Source organism: Ziziphus jujuba, chromosome 11 (genome assembly GCF_031755915.1).
Source record: "Ziziphus jujuba cultivar Dongzao chromosome 11, ASM3175591v1".
Taxonomy (NCBI): Eukaryota; Viridiplantae; Streptophyta; class Magnoliopsida; order Rosales; family Rhamnaceae; genus Ziziphus; species Ziziphus jujuba.
Window position 1 is genome coordinate 7,766,375 of NC_083389.1, and position 17,782 is coordinate 7,784,156.

General features: G+C 34.6%; 3 protein-coding genes across 3 annotated transcripts; all 3 read left to right on the plus strand.

Moving 5' to 3' along the window:
- The first annotated feature begins 5,624 nt into the window (after positions 1 to 5,624).
- On the plus strand, positions 5,625 to 7,401 carry LOC107432014 (UDP-glycosyltransferase 73C3). Its single transcript, XM_016043066.4, has one exon. It carries the CDS (start codon positions 5,818 to 5,820, stop codon positions 7,315 to 7,317), a length of 1,500 nt encoding a protein of 499 aa, XP_015898552.1. The 5' UTR covers positions 5,625 to 5,817; the 3' UTR covers positions 7,318 to 7,401.
- A 2,067-nt stretch (positions 7,402 to 9,468) lies between these two features.
- On the plus strand, positions 9,469 to 12,166 carry LOC107432050 (UDP-glycosyltransferase 73C6-like). Its single transcript, XM_016043106.4, has 2 exons — positions 9,469 to 11,196; positions 11,693 to 12,166. The coding sequence occupies exon 1, from the start codon at positions 9,535 to 9,537 to the stop codon at positions 11,188 to 11,190; it is 1,656 nt and encodes a 551-aa protein (XP_015898592.1). The 5' UTR covers positions 9,469 to 9,534; the 3' UTR covers positions 11,191 to 11,196; positions 11,693 to 12,166.
- A 684-nt stretch (positions 12,167 to 12,850) lies between these two features.
- LOC125419231 (UDP-glycosyltransferase 73C25-like) lies at positions 12,851 to 14,704 on the plus strand. The gene has a single exon (XM_048464725.2). It carries the CDS (start codon positions 12,923 to 12,925, stop codon positions 14,423 to 14,425), a length of 1,503 nt encoding a protein of 500 aa, XP_048320682.2. The 5' UTR covers positions 12,851 to 12,922; the 3' UTR covers positions 14,426 to 14,704.
- The last annotated feature ends 3,078 nt before the right edge of the window (positions 14,705 to 17,782 follow it).

Consider the following 17,782-nt stretch of genomic DNA (forward strand, 5'->3'; position numbering starts at 1 on the left):
ATTGTCTAGGTTAATTATTATATATATTTATTGTAATTATCTAGATCAAAAGAATGAGTTATAAACAAGACTCTTTTCTATTTTTTATACAAAATATTGAATGATGTAATCTTTTCCATTTTTTGTTTTTATTTTTTTTCCTTTATGACAAAAATAAATATCTAGAAATAGAAGTAATTAGAAATACAAAAAAAATTTCTCTATACATTCTATTAAATATTAAAAAAAAATGGAAATTGAATTTTGGAATTTTAGACTGTAGAACGATTTAACACAGTAAAATAAATATTAATACGAAAAATTGCAACAAAAAATAAATTGAATTTTGGAATTTTGGACTGCAGAACGATATAAGGCAGCAAAATAGTGCGTTAATTTAGCTTAATATATTTAAAAAGAAAAAAGAAAAAAAAAAGAAAAAGAAAAAGAAAGAATTGTTGTATACATAGTGTAATTGGTAGCATCTAATTTGATACAGCATGAGAGCGAATAGCGTTCCTAGACCAATTTGATAACTGTTTTCAATATTTGTGTTTTTTAGCTATATGTGTTTTATCAGTGTAATCTGGCGTCCTTGGTATTACTATTTTTATTTCATTATATGACTTGTTTTAGATGTTAATTAGGTGTGATTCTTATAAAAGGAAATATGATTTATTTAGGTGTTGTTTGTTAATGTGTATAATTTTTAATTTTTAATTTATTTTAGATTGTGTATAAGTTATTTATTTACGGTTTGTAATATTAATTTATAGTATTTGGATTTCTCTGTCAAAGTAATAAACGTAAGGAAGAAAGAAATAAACATAAATAACAAAGGAAAGACAACTTAAAATTGTGTTTATATTTAGGTTTTGTTTTTTCCATTCACATTTAATTTGTTTAACAAATTCTAACTACCATTATTAATTAACATTATCAAACAATTAAATTAACCAAACTACACATAATTTAGAAAAAAAAATTAAAATAGAAAATAAAAACTAAACACGCTAGTAAATCATGTCTTAATTAATAATTTAATCACGCAAGGGTTAAGATGGTTGACTTAGATGCAATAATAGAGTTGTACATATGTAACAAATGTAGAGGATTAGTTTGAGATGTCATCTTCTCCCCCATAAGAGGGATTTAGGTGGTGGTAGAAAGCTCATATTTATTTTTAAGTCAGCCATTCTAGGGAAACAAGGACAAGGAATTATATATTTGTAGTTGTTTTGACATACCATCTAACTATTATGTGTATGGGTTCGGTTTTTCCTTTGGTTTTATGGTCGTCTATTTGTAAATGTCTCAAAGTAGAGGATGGATATGAGACAATAATATCAATGCCAGCGGCCTTTAGTTTCAGATCCAATGACTCCCAATGTAATTATGTCCACATCACAGTAAATTTGGAGAGTTCATGAAGGACCAGAGTAAATTTGGAGAATGAATCCTCCAAACTCAACAGAGTTACTGATCATACAGCTTGGAATTCTGGTAACAGAGCGTGTTGCAATTACATGAATGTTGAAGATGCGAATTTTTTTTAAAAAAAATTTTGGGTTTAAATGTGAGTTTCAAAGTCACCGAACGGTTTGTGCATCATGTCCCTTCCATCTTGGATCGAATATATAATAGGAAAAGACAGACCATAAAACTTTTAATATTGGTTTGAATTATACACACATAATTTTTATTTTTATTTTTTGGCTAAGGCACACAAATAAATGATACTTACACAGGTGAATTTCTTAGCGTATGCTAACTAGTTATTAGTCATAATTTTACGATATATGAGTTTGTATAATGTTTATAATTAATGGGGAAGGACGGCTGCAACTTTTTCTCTATCTCTATTTTTTATACCAAAAACTAATATTAATAGTGCAATCAGTAACAAACGAGAGTTGACTTCCCTTTCCTATATATATATATATATATATAAACACACACACACACACACACACACACATTATATACAATACATATACACACACACACACATATATATATATATATAGGTTGGTGTCGTTGCTTTTCTCTGGCTTTAATATATGGCTTTAATTTCTGCAAATGTCAACAGCTTACTCAATATTGCAGAAAACAAGACGACCCCCATTCCAGATCCAAGCTCCATTTGCCCTTTCAGAAAGTCGATTTTCAAATGTAGAATTGGACGGTTCATGTGCTCGGTGCTTTCTCTCAATTCGAAAAGGACAATGTAGGTGTCAATAGACTAGCTTGCTAGCTATCCTTTTTATTATAAATAAAAAAATAATAATAATTATTACTCTTTTTGTGTGTTTTATTTGATCCAATATTCCTGCTGACGAAGTATGTACGATGGCATTTTTGTACTTTTCGATAGGACAATACTAACCATGGTGGTAATTGTTAGTGCAGGACAGGATGGATCAGTAATTTTAGGTGTAGATGTTAAAATTTTAGTTCTCGTATTTTTTTATTTATTTATTTTATTTTTTTATTTTTGCTAGTGTGGCTGTTGACCTCCAGTACCCCAACCCACCCCATAGACTCGAACCTGGCACCCAGAGGCCAAGTGCCACGGTCCTATATTTTATACAATGAAAATAGATTATACGGTGTCAAAATTTTTTAGTTAAGGCCAGCCTTTTCACTATTCGAGTTCATATATTGATCCATTTGATATCAATTGTATGCTCCTGAGGTTCACCGATGAAAACTATTTTCGTGAATCTTGCGCATAGACGACTATGATTGATTTCCAACATCACAGCTATTAGCCTAGATGCTTGCCTCATCTATAGGTTCTCATAGTTATCAAGGCTCATGCCGCTCAACAAGCTAGTCCGATGGTCTCACGCCCACTCGATAGCTTGCCGTGCGACCTTGTGCCAAGATCTAGCCAGCAATCCAGCTCTCCATTTGGGCCTTGGTCCATCTACATCCCGAATAGCATACGATCCTGGAGCATGCACGCCAGCATCGTGCCAATATGCCACCCAAAGTAGTAACACAAGATCGGAAGCCCACATACAAATGCTACTCGATGGCACGATATCGCCCAGTCCGTGCCTACTTAGTTTCCGACCTTTTTGAACAAGACAGAACCCAAATCCCCGCTCAATGGCACATTTGTCACAACTTTGTAACAAAAGCCTACATATGTTCTTGGCATAACGAAGGCTACACTCAGCCTTTGGCTATCGGTAGTGTCCTCAGGACTTCCTATCCCTCGTAGACATAAGACCACCTCCATGGCACTTTATGCCCGCCCCATGACTTGTCATTGCCCATGGAAAGCTCACTTAGCCCAAGCTCGAAGCTATAGCCGGGGGCCGTGGAGAGCCAGACACGGACCACCCCCTTAAATAGCTTATTTAGCCATTTCTTTTCTGGCAGCAACAGATATCACTTTGTGGGAAGAATCATAATGGGATTTCCTCTAGCAAACCTTCATATCTTGGTCCGCCATTCGACATGCACCATCTTAGTGACATTCTTAAGATATTCCAAATGCCTGGAATCGAAGATCCTGATTTTCAAATATTTATAAAAATACCACTAGACCATTCCAACAGTGCAAACTATCACACTAAGGTTGTGGATCTCTGCCACTGGAGAGCTCGTATTGTAAACGCCATGTTGTATGGAACATTAAGATTCATTTTAAATGGTAAAATCAATTGAAAATTAAAGAAATTTGTACGGAAACATTGAAATGGTAAAGAGGCTAGGAACAAAATATCTTATCCATTAATTAACTTCTTCAATGAACTTCTTCGGATGCCCCAATGGACATAAGGATAGTTTACTATTCTTTTATAGTTTTTAGATCAGAATTGGTCACGACCACCTTGATTTTCGCCTCGCATATGCCACTAAAAAAAAAAATAATAATAATAATAAAATAAACCTTAAATATTCGCTATAAAAATGTGTATAGTCTTTTACAAGTCTGACAGGAATCTAAAATCTAAAGGTTGCCATTTAAAGTTCCAAAAAATAGGGCCTACCAATACTTTTAATCCAAATATTCATTTCGTGTTTGTTCTGTAGTCAATATTATCGTCTATGATTTGATCCATATTTTCATATTCGGCCAACCATTAATAATGCATACTTATCCGTCCTATATTTCCTCATCCTATCTTATACATTTTATAGTGCATATAGACTTATCTGCCCCATGTATTTCCTCATCCTATCTTACACATCCTGTTTCCATTTTTAATCAAATTCAAAAACTTAAATGCCATAATTTGTAATTCTTCTGTGTACTACTAAAAAAGGATGCTTATTTCTTTCACCAAAAAAAGGATGCTTATTTCAACTTTCAAGGACAAAAACCATGAGAAGGAGTAGGGGCATAAAGCCATACGTTTTTATCACCAAGATCGAATCTCTACGTCAGTAGCTAAAAGAAATGATTATCTCGATGCATCACATAATGAAGATGGAAAGCGCAACACTAGCAAGAAAAAAAAAAAATATATATATATATATATATATATTATGTAACAAATAAATTGACAGGTGGTGAGTGTCACGTTCCACAATCCGTTTGTATATGTTGTCTTGATGAAATTAATATATGTATAAATTGCTTAACACTAAAACTCCTAAGTTTCAAAATTATGTATTCTTATATGTTGTCTTGAAGAAATATAGCTAGCTGGTTTATTGAATTGAAATTTCAGAAAGGTTAATTTACAAAATATTCCACAAGTATTTAAAAGTTTCCGAAATATTTTTTGTTTTTGAATTTTACCCTATTGCTTTGAGAGTTAGAACCCTAAAGTTAAAAATACAATATTCAATTACGTGTTCGCTAACAAATATATGTAGTTAGACCATTGAAATTAACCTTAAGAAAGGTTTCCAAAAATTTCCCTGTAAACTTTACCCCAATCTACTTTTTATTTTTCAATTTTTGTTTTATTGACATTTAGAGCTACAAAGTTTTTTTTTTTTTTTTTTAATGTATTCTTATATGTTTTCTTGAAGAAATATAGTTAGCTAAACCAGCGAATTGAAATTTTAGAAAGTTTTTCAAAATTTACCAAATGTTTAATGAAGACTTCCCCCAAAATCTTTTAAACATTTGGAGAAATTTTCAAAACCTTTCTAAAACTTAATTTTAATGGTCTAGCTACCTATGTTTATTTAAAGAAAACATATCTGAATAATTTATTTTGAACTTTGGAGTTATATATCTAAAAAAGTTAAGGTTAAAGTCAAAAACAAGAAACATTTTGGGAACTTTTCAACACTTGTGGAAATTTTGGAAACTTCCTAAAAATCTCAATTCAACGGTCTAGCTACATACAATGTATCAACAAAACATATAAGAATTTTGCCCAACCACCCAAAAAAAAAAAAAAAAAAAAAGGGAAAAAAGAAAAAGAAAAAGGATTTGGGGAAATTTTTTTATTTTTTTTCCTTTTAAGAACATTTGAGGAAATTTAAGAAATCTTTCTAAAGTTTCAGTTCGATAGTCTAGCTACCAATATTTATTCAAGAAAACGAATAAAAATATAATGTTAATTCTAAATCTTAAACTCTATATGAAAATGCGAATCCGTTTCACAAATCATTAATTAGATGATGAAAAAATAATAATAACATAAAAAAGGTAAAAAAAAAAAAATAATAAAAAATGTTTTTTATAGATTCTACCCATTTGTTATATTTGTATATCTGGAACAATAAAGAATCTAGCTAATGATTATGTCCACAAAAGGAAAAAACAGAAAACCCCTTTGAAGCTCACCCATAAAAAAGAGAAAAAACAAATTAATAAAAAAATTCAGTCCTCCCCCAATTTCTTCATCCACCATCATAGCAAATATGAATTCCTCCTCCACAAACCCAATAATGAAGAATTCAAGAGTCAACCAACTTCATTTTGTGTTGATACCTTTAATGTCCCCTGGCCATCATATACCCATGATAGACATGGCAAGGCTATTAGCCCAACATGGAGTATTTGCTACCATCGTCACCACACCTCTCAACGCCCTCCGTTTCAACTCCACTATCCAACGTGCCTCAGATTCCGGCCTTCAAATCCGACTCGTCAGCCTCCACTTCCCATCCACCGAGGCAGGATTGCCTGACGGTTGCGAAAACATGGACAACCTTCCTTCTCGAACCTTGATCAAGAACTTCTTCATTGCTTCCAGCATGCTCCAGAAACCCTTCGAAGATTTGCTTTTGGGTTTACAACCACCCCCAAGTTGCATAGTCAGCGGTAAAAATCTTGCATGGACTGTTGAAACTTCACGAAAGTTCCGAATCCCGAGGGTTTTCTTCGACGGAATGGGTTGCTTCGCTTTCTGTTGCACTAACAGATTAGAGATTTCCAAGGTACATGAAAGAGTGGTCTCCGATTCAGAGTCCTTTGTGGTTCCGGGTATACCACATAGGATCGAATTGACCAAAAGGAAACTACCCGAGAATCTCAATCCGGGTTCGCCGGACCTCACGGCGGTTCGGAATAATATGCGAGCAGCCGAAGTCGTGGCCGATGCTATTTTGGTAAATACTTTCGAAGACTTGGAAGCGGATTATGTAAAAGATTATAAAATGGTTAAAGGTAATAACGTGTGGTGTATTGGTCCTGTTTCGGCCTCCAATAAATCGAATTTGGATAAGATTGAAAGAGGTGATGAAACGGCCTCCATTGAAGTGAGCCAGTGGCTAGACTTGTGGGAACCATGTACGGTCATTTATGCTTGTCTGGGAAGCATATGTGGGCTTAAGCCTTGGCAGTTACAAGAGCTTGGTTTGGGCTTAGAAGCATCCAATCGGCCATTCATTTGGGTAATAAGAGGAGGAGAGAAATCTCAAGGATTAGAAAATTGGATTCTGGAAGATGGATTCGAAGAGAGGACAAAGAAGAAAGGCCTCGTGATCAGAGGTTGGGCACCGCAGGTACTGATTTTGTCTCATCCTGCAATCGGAGGATTCTTGACGCACTGCGGTTGGAATTCGACCCTGGAAGGAATAGATGCCGGAGTGCCGTTGATAACGTGTCCATTGTTCGCAGAGCAATTTTTGAATGAGAGTTTGGCAGTTGAGGTGCTTGGGATTGGTGTTAGAGTGGGAGTTGAAGCTGCTGTGACTTGGGGTTTGGAAGAGAGGTCTGGTTTGGTGATTAAGAAGGAAGATGTGAGGACAGCAATAGAGAAGGTTACAGATGATGGAGAAGAAGCTGAGGAAAGAAGAAAGAAAGCAAGAGAGCTAGGAAAGATGGCAAAAAAGGCAATAGAACATGGTGGATCTTCATATCTCAATATGGATACGTTTATTCAGTTTGTCAAGCAACAAAATGAGATCAATAACTAATTAAAATCTCTTTTTCTCTTTAAGTTTTTAATGTCAATTCTCATTATGCACTTATACCCCTGTTAAAGAGCTTGCTTTTGTTTTTAGTTGGTAATTTGATCAAAATGGCTTCCTCTTCATTTTCCAATTTTTTTTTTCTTTTAAGGCATGGTACTTCCTAATTGAGAATTTTTTAAATTTTTTATTCTAAGTACGCTTCAAGAAAGTAATGCTGCATATATCATTTTAATTTATCCAACATGTTTTTTTAAAAATACAAATGTCATTATTTGATTAAGTAATATATAAATATAATCTAAAAATAAATAATATGTGAAGTAACTTATTAAATGAATAATTAAATTAGATATAAACTAATTAAATATTGAGATGTATGCTTTGATAAACATGTTGGCAGCAAAGATTATCTAGCAGAATAAATAATCTCTGTAATATTATTTAGAAAATTGTGTTCTAGAGACAACTTTTGAGAAATATATTATTATTTTTCTACCGACAAGCCAGTATCAGCCTGCATATGATATAAGGCTCTACACAGTAAACAAACAAAAATAAATAAAAATATAATGTAATGAGGCTTTCATATCAGCAGTAAATATCAATGGAGAACAGATTGAAGTTGATGATATGGTGGAAGAAGGAAAGCCCACCTTATTAAATGATATGGTTTGATGTTACATCCATAGTTTTATTAGATAAAGACGGTCCACCTCTGTAAATGAGATAAATGGAAAGCCCACCTTATTAAATGTCATGGTCTTACGAAGATCAAACAGATATATGTTTTTTACTTTTTTGTTTTTGCTTGGTTCAAAAGAATATATGTTTAGCACTGCAAATTTAGATGGATCTTTACTGTTGGGTTGACTTAATAACAAATATTTTTCGACTATACAAAATTAATTTTCCAAAATGATCAAAAATGTACATTTTCTTTTCCAAAGATCATATTTGAAAGTTTTTTTAAATATATAATAATGAAAAACCAATAGTTTCTGCTTGTTATTCCAAACACGATATAAGAAATTTCGAATCAACTACTTTAAAACTACTGGATGTTGTTAGATCCATTTTCTCACAGTATTCTGTTCGTGCGGTGCAGGTTTCGCAGATATTTGTTTATCAATAACCGAGCTACAACAGGCCTACAACCTGTAGTTGGCAAGGAGCCCAAATTTTATTGGGCCCCTGTTTTTAAATACTGGGCTAAATTTCACTAAGGAATACAGTATTAGTCCACAATATGTGGGTCGGGCTCAATCAAACCCATTAGATCCCGTTTTCATTTGAAGGCTGTTTTCAAGTACAGCCGAAAGGAAACGTGTACACCCACATTTTATGCATTTTCTGTGAAAACGAAAAAGACGGAATACATTCAGAGGCGTGGCCCGTGGAGAATGCATTGTCAGTTTCTGAGTTCAAATCTTGGCCTGTCGACGAATGAAGAAGACAGAAACACAAGGAAAATCAGTATGTTTCATTGACACACTATACACATGTTTTTAGAAACTAGAATCGGCAGCAAGATACTGTAACTAGGCTGTTCTCGAAATGAACTGATTATAAAAGATTGTAAATAAAACAAGACACAGCCTACCAAATTTTATCTGTTTTTTGGCTGAGAGTGAAGTAAACGGTTAATTGTTAGAGATAATACTTCATCAACCTCCTTTTTCTTGAGTTTTATGTAATTTTATACAGAAATTTTGCATTGATTAAATAGAGTTGATTCTTTCATAGTTTTGAAAACTATGATCAATCAATTAACTAGAACTTATCTTAATCGATAAAAAAAAAAAAAAAAATTAAATTGTTGATGTTATATATGACAGAAATACTAACTAGTGAGTTTTCAAACTTAGTGAATGTCGGTTTATGTCAAATATTAGTCGCAGGTGATATTAATTATTGATTGCGAAATATCTGTTTCCATTTTCCTAAGGGTGCATTTGTAAACTAAAATTCTAATCAAGTAATTTGTCCGTTCTTCATTAAGTTGGCCCATTTGATTGGTATTGATTCAGATTGACCGATTACAATGTAGTCTTCATGGAATCCCATTTGCCAAGTAATAAATTGCTTGGAAAAGAAAGGTAATAAGATAAAAATTTTTTGGATTGATTAGCAGAAGCGTGTAAATACTAGCCACAAAATTCTGAACCGTACGGTGTGTGACTGAGAACCATATGGTCCATATCATCTGCTCCAGAAGCTTAGATGCACCAATATTCATATATAACGTTCGTAGGCTCTTACATCACCAGGAAATCAACTGGCTTCAAATCTTCAACCTATTTATATACTTTGGAAGAAATGAAAGAAAGAAAACCAAAAAAAAAAAAACGAAAAGAGAAATTACGAATCTCATCATCAACCATGGGTTCAAAGTCAATGCCTTCCCAAGCCAACCAGCTTCACTTCATTCTGTTTCCTCATATGGCTCAAGGCCATATGATCCCAATGGTCGACATTGCTAAACTGTTGGCTCGACGTGGTGCTTTGATCACCATTTTCACTACGCCACTCAACGCTTCCCGTTTCAAAACAGTTCTCTCACGCGCCACAGAATCCGGGCTTCGAATCCGGCTCATCCTACTCAAGTTTCCATGTGAAGAAGTAGGATTGCCCCTAGACTGTGAGAACTGTGACTTGGTACCATCACCAAATTATTTCATCAATTTCATCACTGCAATTTATATGCTGCATAAACCAGTAGAAGATATTGTTAAAGAGCTAACACCGCCGCCAAATTGCATGATAGCCGACATGTGTTTGCCTTGGACAATCGAAGTAGCTCGCATGCTTGGTATTCCTAGGATATCTTTCCATGGACTAGGTTGCTTTTGTCTCCTGTGTTTGCACTCTATTCGAACCTCCAAGATTTACGACAAAATGGACTCGGATTCGGACTACTTTGTTCTGCCAGACCTGCCTGATCAAATCGAGATGACTAAGCCACAGTTGCCAGGTTCGTTGCTTTCAACTTCGAGTGACTTTACTCGGAAACTGGTGGCAGCTGATTTGGAATCCTATGGAGTAATTGCCAATACCTTCGAAGAGTTGGAGCCAGAATATGCTAAAGAATACAAGAAGGCCAAAAACGGTAAAGTTTGGTGTGTTGGACCAGTTTCATTAAGCAACAAAGAAGAGTTGGACAAGGCCGAAAGGGGTAACAAATCCTCTGTTGATGAACAGCAGTGCCTGAAATGGCTTGATTCATGGGAACCAGGCAGCGTTGTTTATGTTTGCCTTGGAAGCCTTTGTAATCTTAGAGAACCACACCTGAAAGAGCTCGGATTGGGCTTGGAAGCCTCAAACAAACCCTTCATTTGGGTCATAAGGGGAGGGAGTAATATTGTCTTGGAAGAATTAAACAAGTGGATTGAGGAAGATGGATTCGAGGAGAGGATCAAATCAAGAGGCCTTTTGATTCGTGGTTGGGCCCCACAATTACTCATCTTATCACATCCATCAGTCGGGGGCTTCTTAACGCATTGTGGATGGAATTCCGTACTGGAAGGTATATCAGCTGGGGTGAGCATGGTGACGTGGCCTCTGTTTGAAGACCAGTTTCTGAATGAGAAACTAGTTACCCAAATTCTGAAAATTGGTGTTAGAGTTGGAGTGGAGGTTCCATTTGCAATTGGAGAGGAAGACAAAATTGGTGTATTGGTGAAAAAGGAGGACGTGGAAAGGGCTATAGAAGAATTGATGAATGAAGGGAAAGAAAGCAAAGAGAGAAGGGAAAGGGCTAGAAAGCTGGGATTGATCGCAAAGAGGGCTGTAGAAGAAGGTGGATCCTCTGACATCAATATGTCATCTTTTATCCAAGAAATCATGCAACTAGCAACTGACAAATCAAGTAAAGAATGAGAGATAGTGAGTGATTTGAATGCAATTGTCGTTTATTGTTATATGAGTTAGTTACTGTTTCCTATGTTTCTTTCCAATTACATTCTAATTCGATCTGGGACATAAAGGTTTTGCTTAAGAGGTTTATACATTATTACAAAAGTTATGCATCGTAGATCGTCTCTAAGATGCAGATTAAAAACTTTAGATGGATCTTCATTTACTGTTGGGTTGACGTCTTAAAAAATATTTTTGGACTATACAATATTAATTTTCTAAAATGATCAATTAAGAATATTTTCTTTAAGAAAAATCATATTTGAACCTTTTTTTGAAAATGATAATAATAATGAAAAACCAATAGTTTCTGCTTTTTATTCCAAACGTGATATAAGCATCAACTACTGGATTTTTTTATTTTATTTTATTTTTTTTGTTTTCTTTTGGATAAAAAATAATCTACTGGTACTGGATGTTGTTAAATCCCTTTTCTCACATTTCTAGCCGCATGCTGTTTTTGTAGGATTCACAGATAAATTACTCCTCAGTTTCTGGTCTACATCCGGCCCACAACCTGTTGTTGGAAACGGCCCAAATTAAGCCTCTTCCTTATTTTTTATTATTGATACAATATCTTTAACGGATTAAGTATTAGCCTACAATAGGTGTGGTTGGGCTCAATCAAACCCAGTGGATCCTGTTTTTTATTTTTTTGATTGTTTCCGAGTAAAAACCGACAAGAAACGAACACACCCACACTTTTATGCATTTTGTGTGAAAACGAATAAGACGGCAGACTTTGACCCAAAAGAACAGAGGAATAGGACGGAATACAGAACACAAGGGAAATCAGTATGTATAAATGGACTAGCTACATGTTGTTACGGGTGTATTTAGAAATTAGAAACAGCAGCAACATATTGTACCGAAGCTGTTCTTAAGGGGAACTGATTAGAACAGGTTGTAAATAAAAGAAGAGGCAGCCTGTTACATTTTACCTTTTTTTTTTTTTTTTTTTTTGGTTTTAAAAGAGCTAGTAAATGGTTAATTATTATAGAAAGAACTTTTCATTGACCTCCTTTTCTTGAGTTTTATGTAATTTTATATTTGATTAAATAGAATCGATTCTTTCATAGTTTAAAAACTATTATCAATTAATTAACTCCAAGTTACTTTAATCGATAAAAATTAAACTATTGATGTATATACATGTGATAGAGAAACTAACCAATGAATTTTCAAACCATAAGTAAATCTCTTCTATGCCAAATTTTGGTTGAAGATGATATTAATTGTTGATTGCAAAATATTTGTTTCTATGTTCATAAAGGTATAGAGTCGGTTGGTGATTGTCAATTTAAATACTAATCGAGCAATTGTATGTACTTCATCAACTTGGCAACTTTTGATTGGTATCACATTAAATTGACCAACTACGATGTAGTCTTCTTGGAGTCCCATTAGCCAGCCAAGAAAGGTTATAAGATAAAATAATTTTGGATTCACTAGCAGAAGCGACTAAATAACGTCCACAGAACTCTGAACCGTACGTTGTCTGCCTGCGAACTATATGGATATGGTCCATATCATCTGCTTCAGAAAGCTCAGATAAACCAATACGTAGGCTCTTACATCACTAGTCTACTAGCTTTAAATCTCCAACCTATTAATATACCTCAGAACAAAAACAAAAAAAAAACAAAAAAAAACAAAAAAAAAAAAAGAGGAGAAATTACGAATCTCATCGTTCCCCATGGGTTCAAATTCAATGCCTAGCCAAATCCAAACCAATCAGCTTCACTTCATCTTGTTTCCTGTAATGGCTCAAGGCCATATGATCCCAATGGTCGACATTGCTAAACTGTTGGCTCTTCGCGGTGCTTTGGTCACCATTTTCACTACGCCGCTCAACGCTTCCCGTTTCAAAACAGTTCTCTCACGCGCCACAGAATCCGGGCTTTGCATCCGGCTCATCCTACTCGAGTTTCCATGTGAAGAAGTAGGATTGCCCCAAGGCTGTGAGAACTGTGACTTGCTACCTTCATCAAATTATCTCATCAATTTCTTCACTGGACTTGATATGCTGCAGAAACCAGTAGAAGATATAGTTAAAGAGCTTACACCGCCACCAAATTGCATGATAGCCGACATGTGTTTCCCTTGGACAATCGAAGTAGCTCGCATGCTTGGTATTCCTAGGATATCTTTCCATGGACTAGGTTGCTTTTGTCTCCTTTGTTTACACTCTGTACGAACCTCCAAGATTCTAGACAAAATAGAATCGGATGCAGAGTATTTTGTTGTGCCTGACCTGCCTGATCGAATCGAGGTGACCAAGCCCCAGTTGCCTGATGCATTGGTTTCAACGTCAAATGATTTTACACGGAGACTGGTGGCAGCTGATTTGGAATCCTATGGAGTAATCGCTAATACTTTCGAAGAGTTGGAGCCAGAATATGCTGAAGAATACAAGAAGGCAAGAAACGGTAAAGTTTGGTGTGTTGGACCAGTTTCATTAAGCAACAAAGAACAGGTGGACAGGGCCCAAAGAGGTAGCATATCCTCTGTTGATGAACAACAATGCCTGAAATGGCTAGATTCATGGGAACCAGGCAGCGTCGTTTATGCTTGCCTGGGAAGCCTTTGTAATCTTAGAGAACCACACTTGAAAGAGCTTGGATTGGGCTTGGAAGCCTCAAACAAACCATTCATTTGGGTCATAAGGGGAGGGAGTAGTATTGTCTTGGAGAGGTTAAACAAGTGGATTGAGGAAGATGGATTTGAGGAAAGGATCAAATCAAGAGGCCTCTTGATTCGTGGTTGGGCTCCACAAGTGCTCATCTTATCACACCCATCAATCGGAGGGTTCTTAACGCATTGTGGATGGAATTCTACACTGGAAGCGATATCAGCTGGGGTGAGCATGGTGACGTGGCCTCTGTTTGCTGACCAGTTTTTGAATGAGAGACTAGTTACCCAAATTCTGAAAATTGGTGTTCGGGTTGGAGTGGAGGTTCCATTTAAACTTGGAGAGGAAGACAAGATTGATGTATTGGTGAAAAAGGAGGACGTGAAAAGCGCTATAGAAGAATTGATGGATGAAGGGAAAGAAAGCAATGAGAGAAGGGAAAGAGCTAGAAAGCTGGGATTGATGGCAAAGAGGGCTGTAGAAGAAGGTGGATCCTCTGACATCAATATGTCATCTTTTATCCAAGAAATCATGCAACTAGCAACTGAAAAAAAAAAAAATAAATAAGGTAATGAATGAGAGATGAAGAGAGATTTATTAATATGATCAAATACAATTATTGTTTATTGTTGTTATACGTGTTAATTAGATAGAAATCGTGAAAGGATTAAGTTGCAAAGAACATGAGAGTGATAGTCTGGGAGGCTGCAGATATCCTCTGTTGTTGCTATTTTCTGTTTCCTTGCAATCATATACGATTTGGGGCATAAAAGGTTGTCATTAAATGGTCTTTTCAAGTGGTTTCCTAAGGGATTTATACATCAATAGAAATAGCTTCAAATAATATATTGTCTCTCAAGATGCAGTATGGTAAGTACAAGGCTGTAACTACGAGGAGCGAGCGAGCCGTCCCTACTTCAAACTACTAATAATAATTTTTTTGGCAATTTTCTACTAATAATAGTTGCTTTCTGGACTTCATTAATTTTCCTAGCTAATTCTTGTTATTATTATTCTTTAAAAAAATAAAATAAAATCTATAGAAATTCTAGTGTCTAATTAGCCGGTGAAAAATAAAATTTATTAGGACTTTTTTTTATTGCATATTTTAGTTTTCCAATATTCCTTATTTTAGAAGACATATTAGATGGGGAAACTAAAATGAACCCACATGTTTTCATTAAAAATTTGTTTACCCTTAAAGTTTGGTTTTTACATTTTAGATTTTTAGTGTTAAAAATAATTTTTTTAAAAAAAATATTAAAATGTAAGATAAAATAGATTAGTTAATATGGATTTTTTTGCTATATACATTATCATATCTTATATGATAAACTGAGATATAGTTTTAAAAGATGAATTATATGTAAAAAATTTATATATTTGAAAATTTTAAGATCCTGATATTAAGATATCAACATTGATTAACATGTTATTTAAGATGTGCCTTCCATAATATATTGTCTCGTATATTGAAAATTTGGACACCAAAATGGAGAAAATGCTATATATATGTTGATTTTAAATATTATATTTTTTTACTGACTTTAGTTAATAAATATTTAACGAAAAAAATAACTAAGGTGTCTTTTGTTAAGATGTTCATTTTTTTATTTTTTTTAGACAAATTATGTGTAATTTACTTATGTAATTAAATTATGTGTAAGAAACTCTGATCCATAAATTGATAACTTCTCTTTAAGAAACTTTGATCCATAAATTGATAACTTCTCTTTACTAATCCTTCTTTTGTTTCCCGAAATTAAAGTTGGGGAGTAGTAATGAGTATTAATTTCTCTCTCTTTCTCAACAGACCAGCATGGATAGTGGAAACAGAGCCTAAAGAGCTCGGCTTTAGGAATATACGTGTAGGAAAATTTGATAAAACAAGGCATTCCAAGTCTTTGTTTCATCTCCTCCACCATGCTGCATAGGTAGGTGCAAAGAAAGCCTCCATTCTTCATGGTATAAATCTTCAGACTATTTCAGTGAAAAATTATGCATATATTCTTGTTTTGAAATTAAAGTAATTTTGTTGAAAACATTTCCCATTTGGCGTTCTGTAGAACACACTTTGCCAGTCTGCCAGATGAGACAATAGGGAGGAAACTTTTTTGAGCTTGTGCCATTGACTAAACAAGCTTTGAGACAATTCTGATTTTTATTAACAGATGTTAATATGGTCATACCTATCATACCACCATGTTAATAACATGATTTTTTTTTAATTTTTGTTTGGGGGATCAATTTTAATTACGTTCATTTTAAGAGAGGTCATTACTTTAATTTGAATATTTGGTTTAAGGTATATGCCTTTCATCCACACCCATCCATTTGATCCTTGGGATGGAACTCAACGGGAAAACGATGAACTTGTTTAAGGGCTCAATAGATTGCATTCTTACTTTTTTACATGTAGTTCGGCATGAGCTTTCACGTCAACTCGAAAAAAGTTATACAACAAATGTCTTTCTATGGAAAACTTAAATATCAATGAATTACACCGATTCTTTCAAACTTCACTTCTTTTTTCCCTGGTTTAGTGCAGTATTAGCAAAAGAAACGCAACAAATAAACTGTACAATAAAAAAAATCCCTCAACTGATGTATATCTATCAACACTCAACTGTGTACTGCAATACACTCCTTTCAAACCCAATGAGTACTAAAAAAATTATGGAAAAAATAAATAACACAAAATTGATCTCTCTCCTTTCTTCTGACCCATATGGAAAATTGCTTCAGTCTCCTTGCTGTTCTCTCAGTCAGCCAAGTGTGCTGGGACAAGCAGACTTTGTACTGTTTACTCAAACAACTAATAGTTTGTTGGATTTTTGGAACAAAAAACACAGCAAAACGAAAGAGAAAGAAACTTAAATTGGTGTGGTCTCGACACCCTCGTTCATTATGGACATAGCATATAACCACTAGTTTTCAGAAACAGTAAACCACCTAATTTTTATCTACTACTGCGGTAATCATATTGCCAAAAGACAAACCATACTTTGGCTACCTAATACAACAGTGTTTTTATCAAAAACTGAAAGTACAGTAACTAATCATTACAAAGCAACTTATGACAGTAACAAAAGTGACATTACACTAACACTCCTCCTTGGCACTTTTGCTGGAAACACTAAGATCATTTCTTAATGTTTCAAACCTGTTTCTTGGCAAAGCTTTCGTCAAAATATCAGCAAGCTGGACCTCAGAACTGCAATGAACCAGCTTCACTTCACTATTTCTTTCAGCTTCTCTCACAGTATGATATTTGACTGGAATATGCTTTATTTTTCTATGTTGACCTGGATTTTCAACAATGGAAATTGCAGACTTGTTATCACAGTATATTGTGGTAGCTTCTTCTTGCCTCTCATTTAAATCAACAAGCAACTTCCTTAGCCATAAAGCTTGATTTGAAGCAACTGCAGCAACAATATATTCAGCTTCAGCTGTGGATTGAGAACTGAACCCTGTTTTTGTGAGCTCCATGAAAAAGGACCTGAACCAAGAGAAAATAAGTACCCTGAAGTACTTTTTGAATCCTCCATGCTTCCAGCCCAATCACTATCAACATAGCCCATCAACTTGCCTTCTTCTTGCTTCAAAAACAAAACACTATAGTCTATGGTGCCTCTAACGTACCTTAACACTCTTTTAGTTGCAGAATAATGCATATGTGGTGGAGCATGCATAAATCTGGAAAGCAGACTCACAGAAAACATAATGTCAGGTCTAGAAGCACATAAATACAGCAAACTTCCAATAAGGCTTCTATAGGTTGAAATTTCAATCTTGGGCGCGCCATCTTCAAGTTTAAATTTTTGATTGTAAACCATTGGAGTGTCAACTGGATTACACTTCTCCATGTCAAACTTTTTAAGTAATTCCACAGCATACTTCTTTTAGAATAAGAAAATGCCA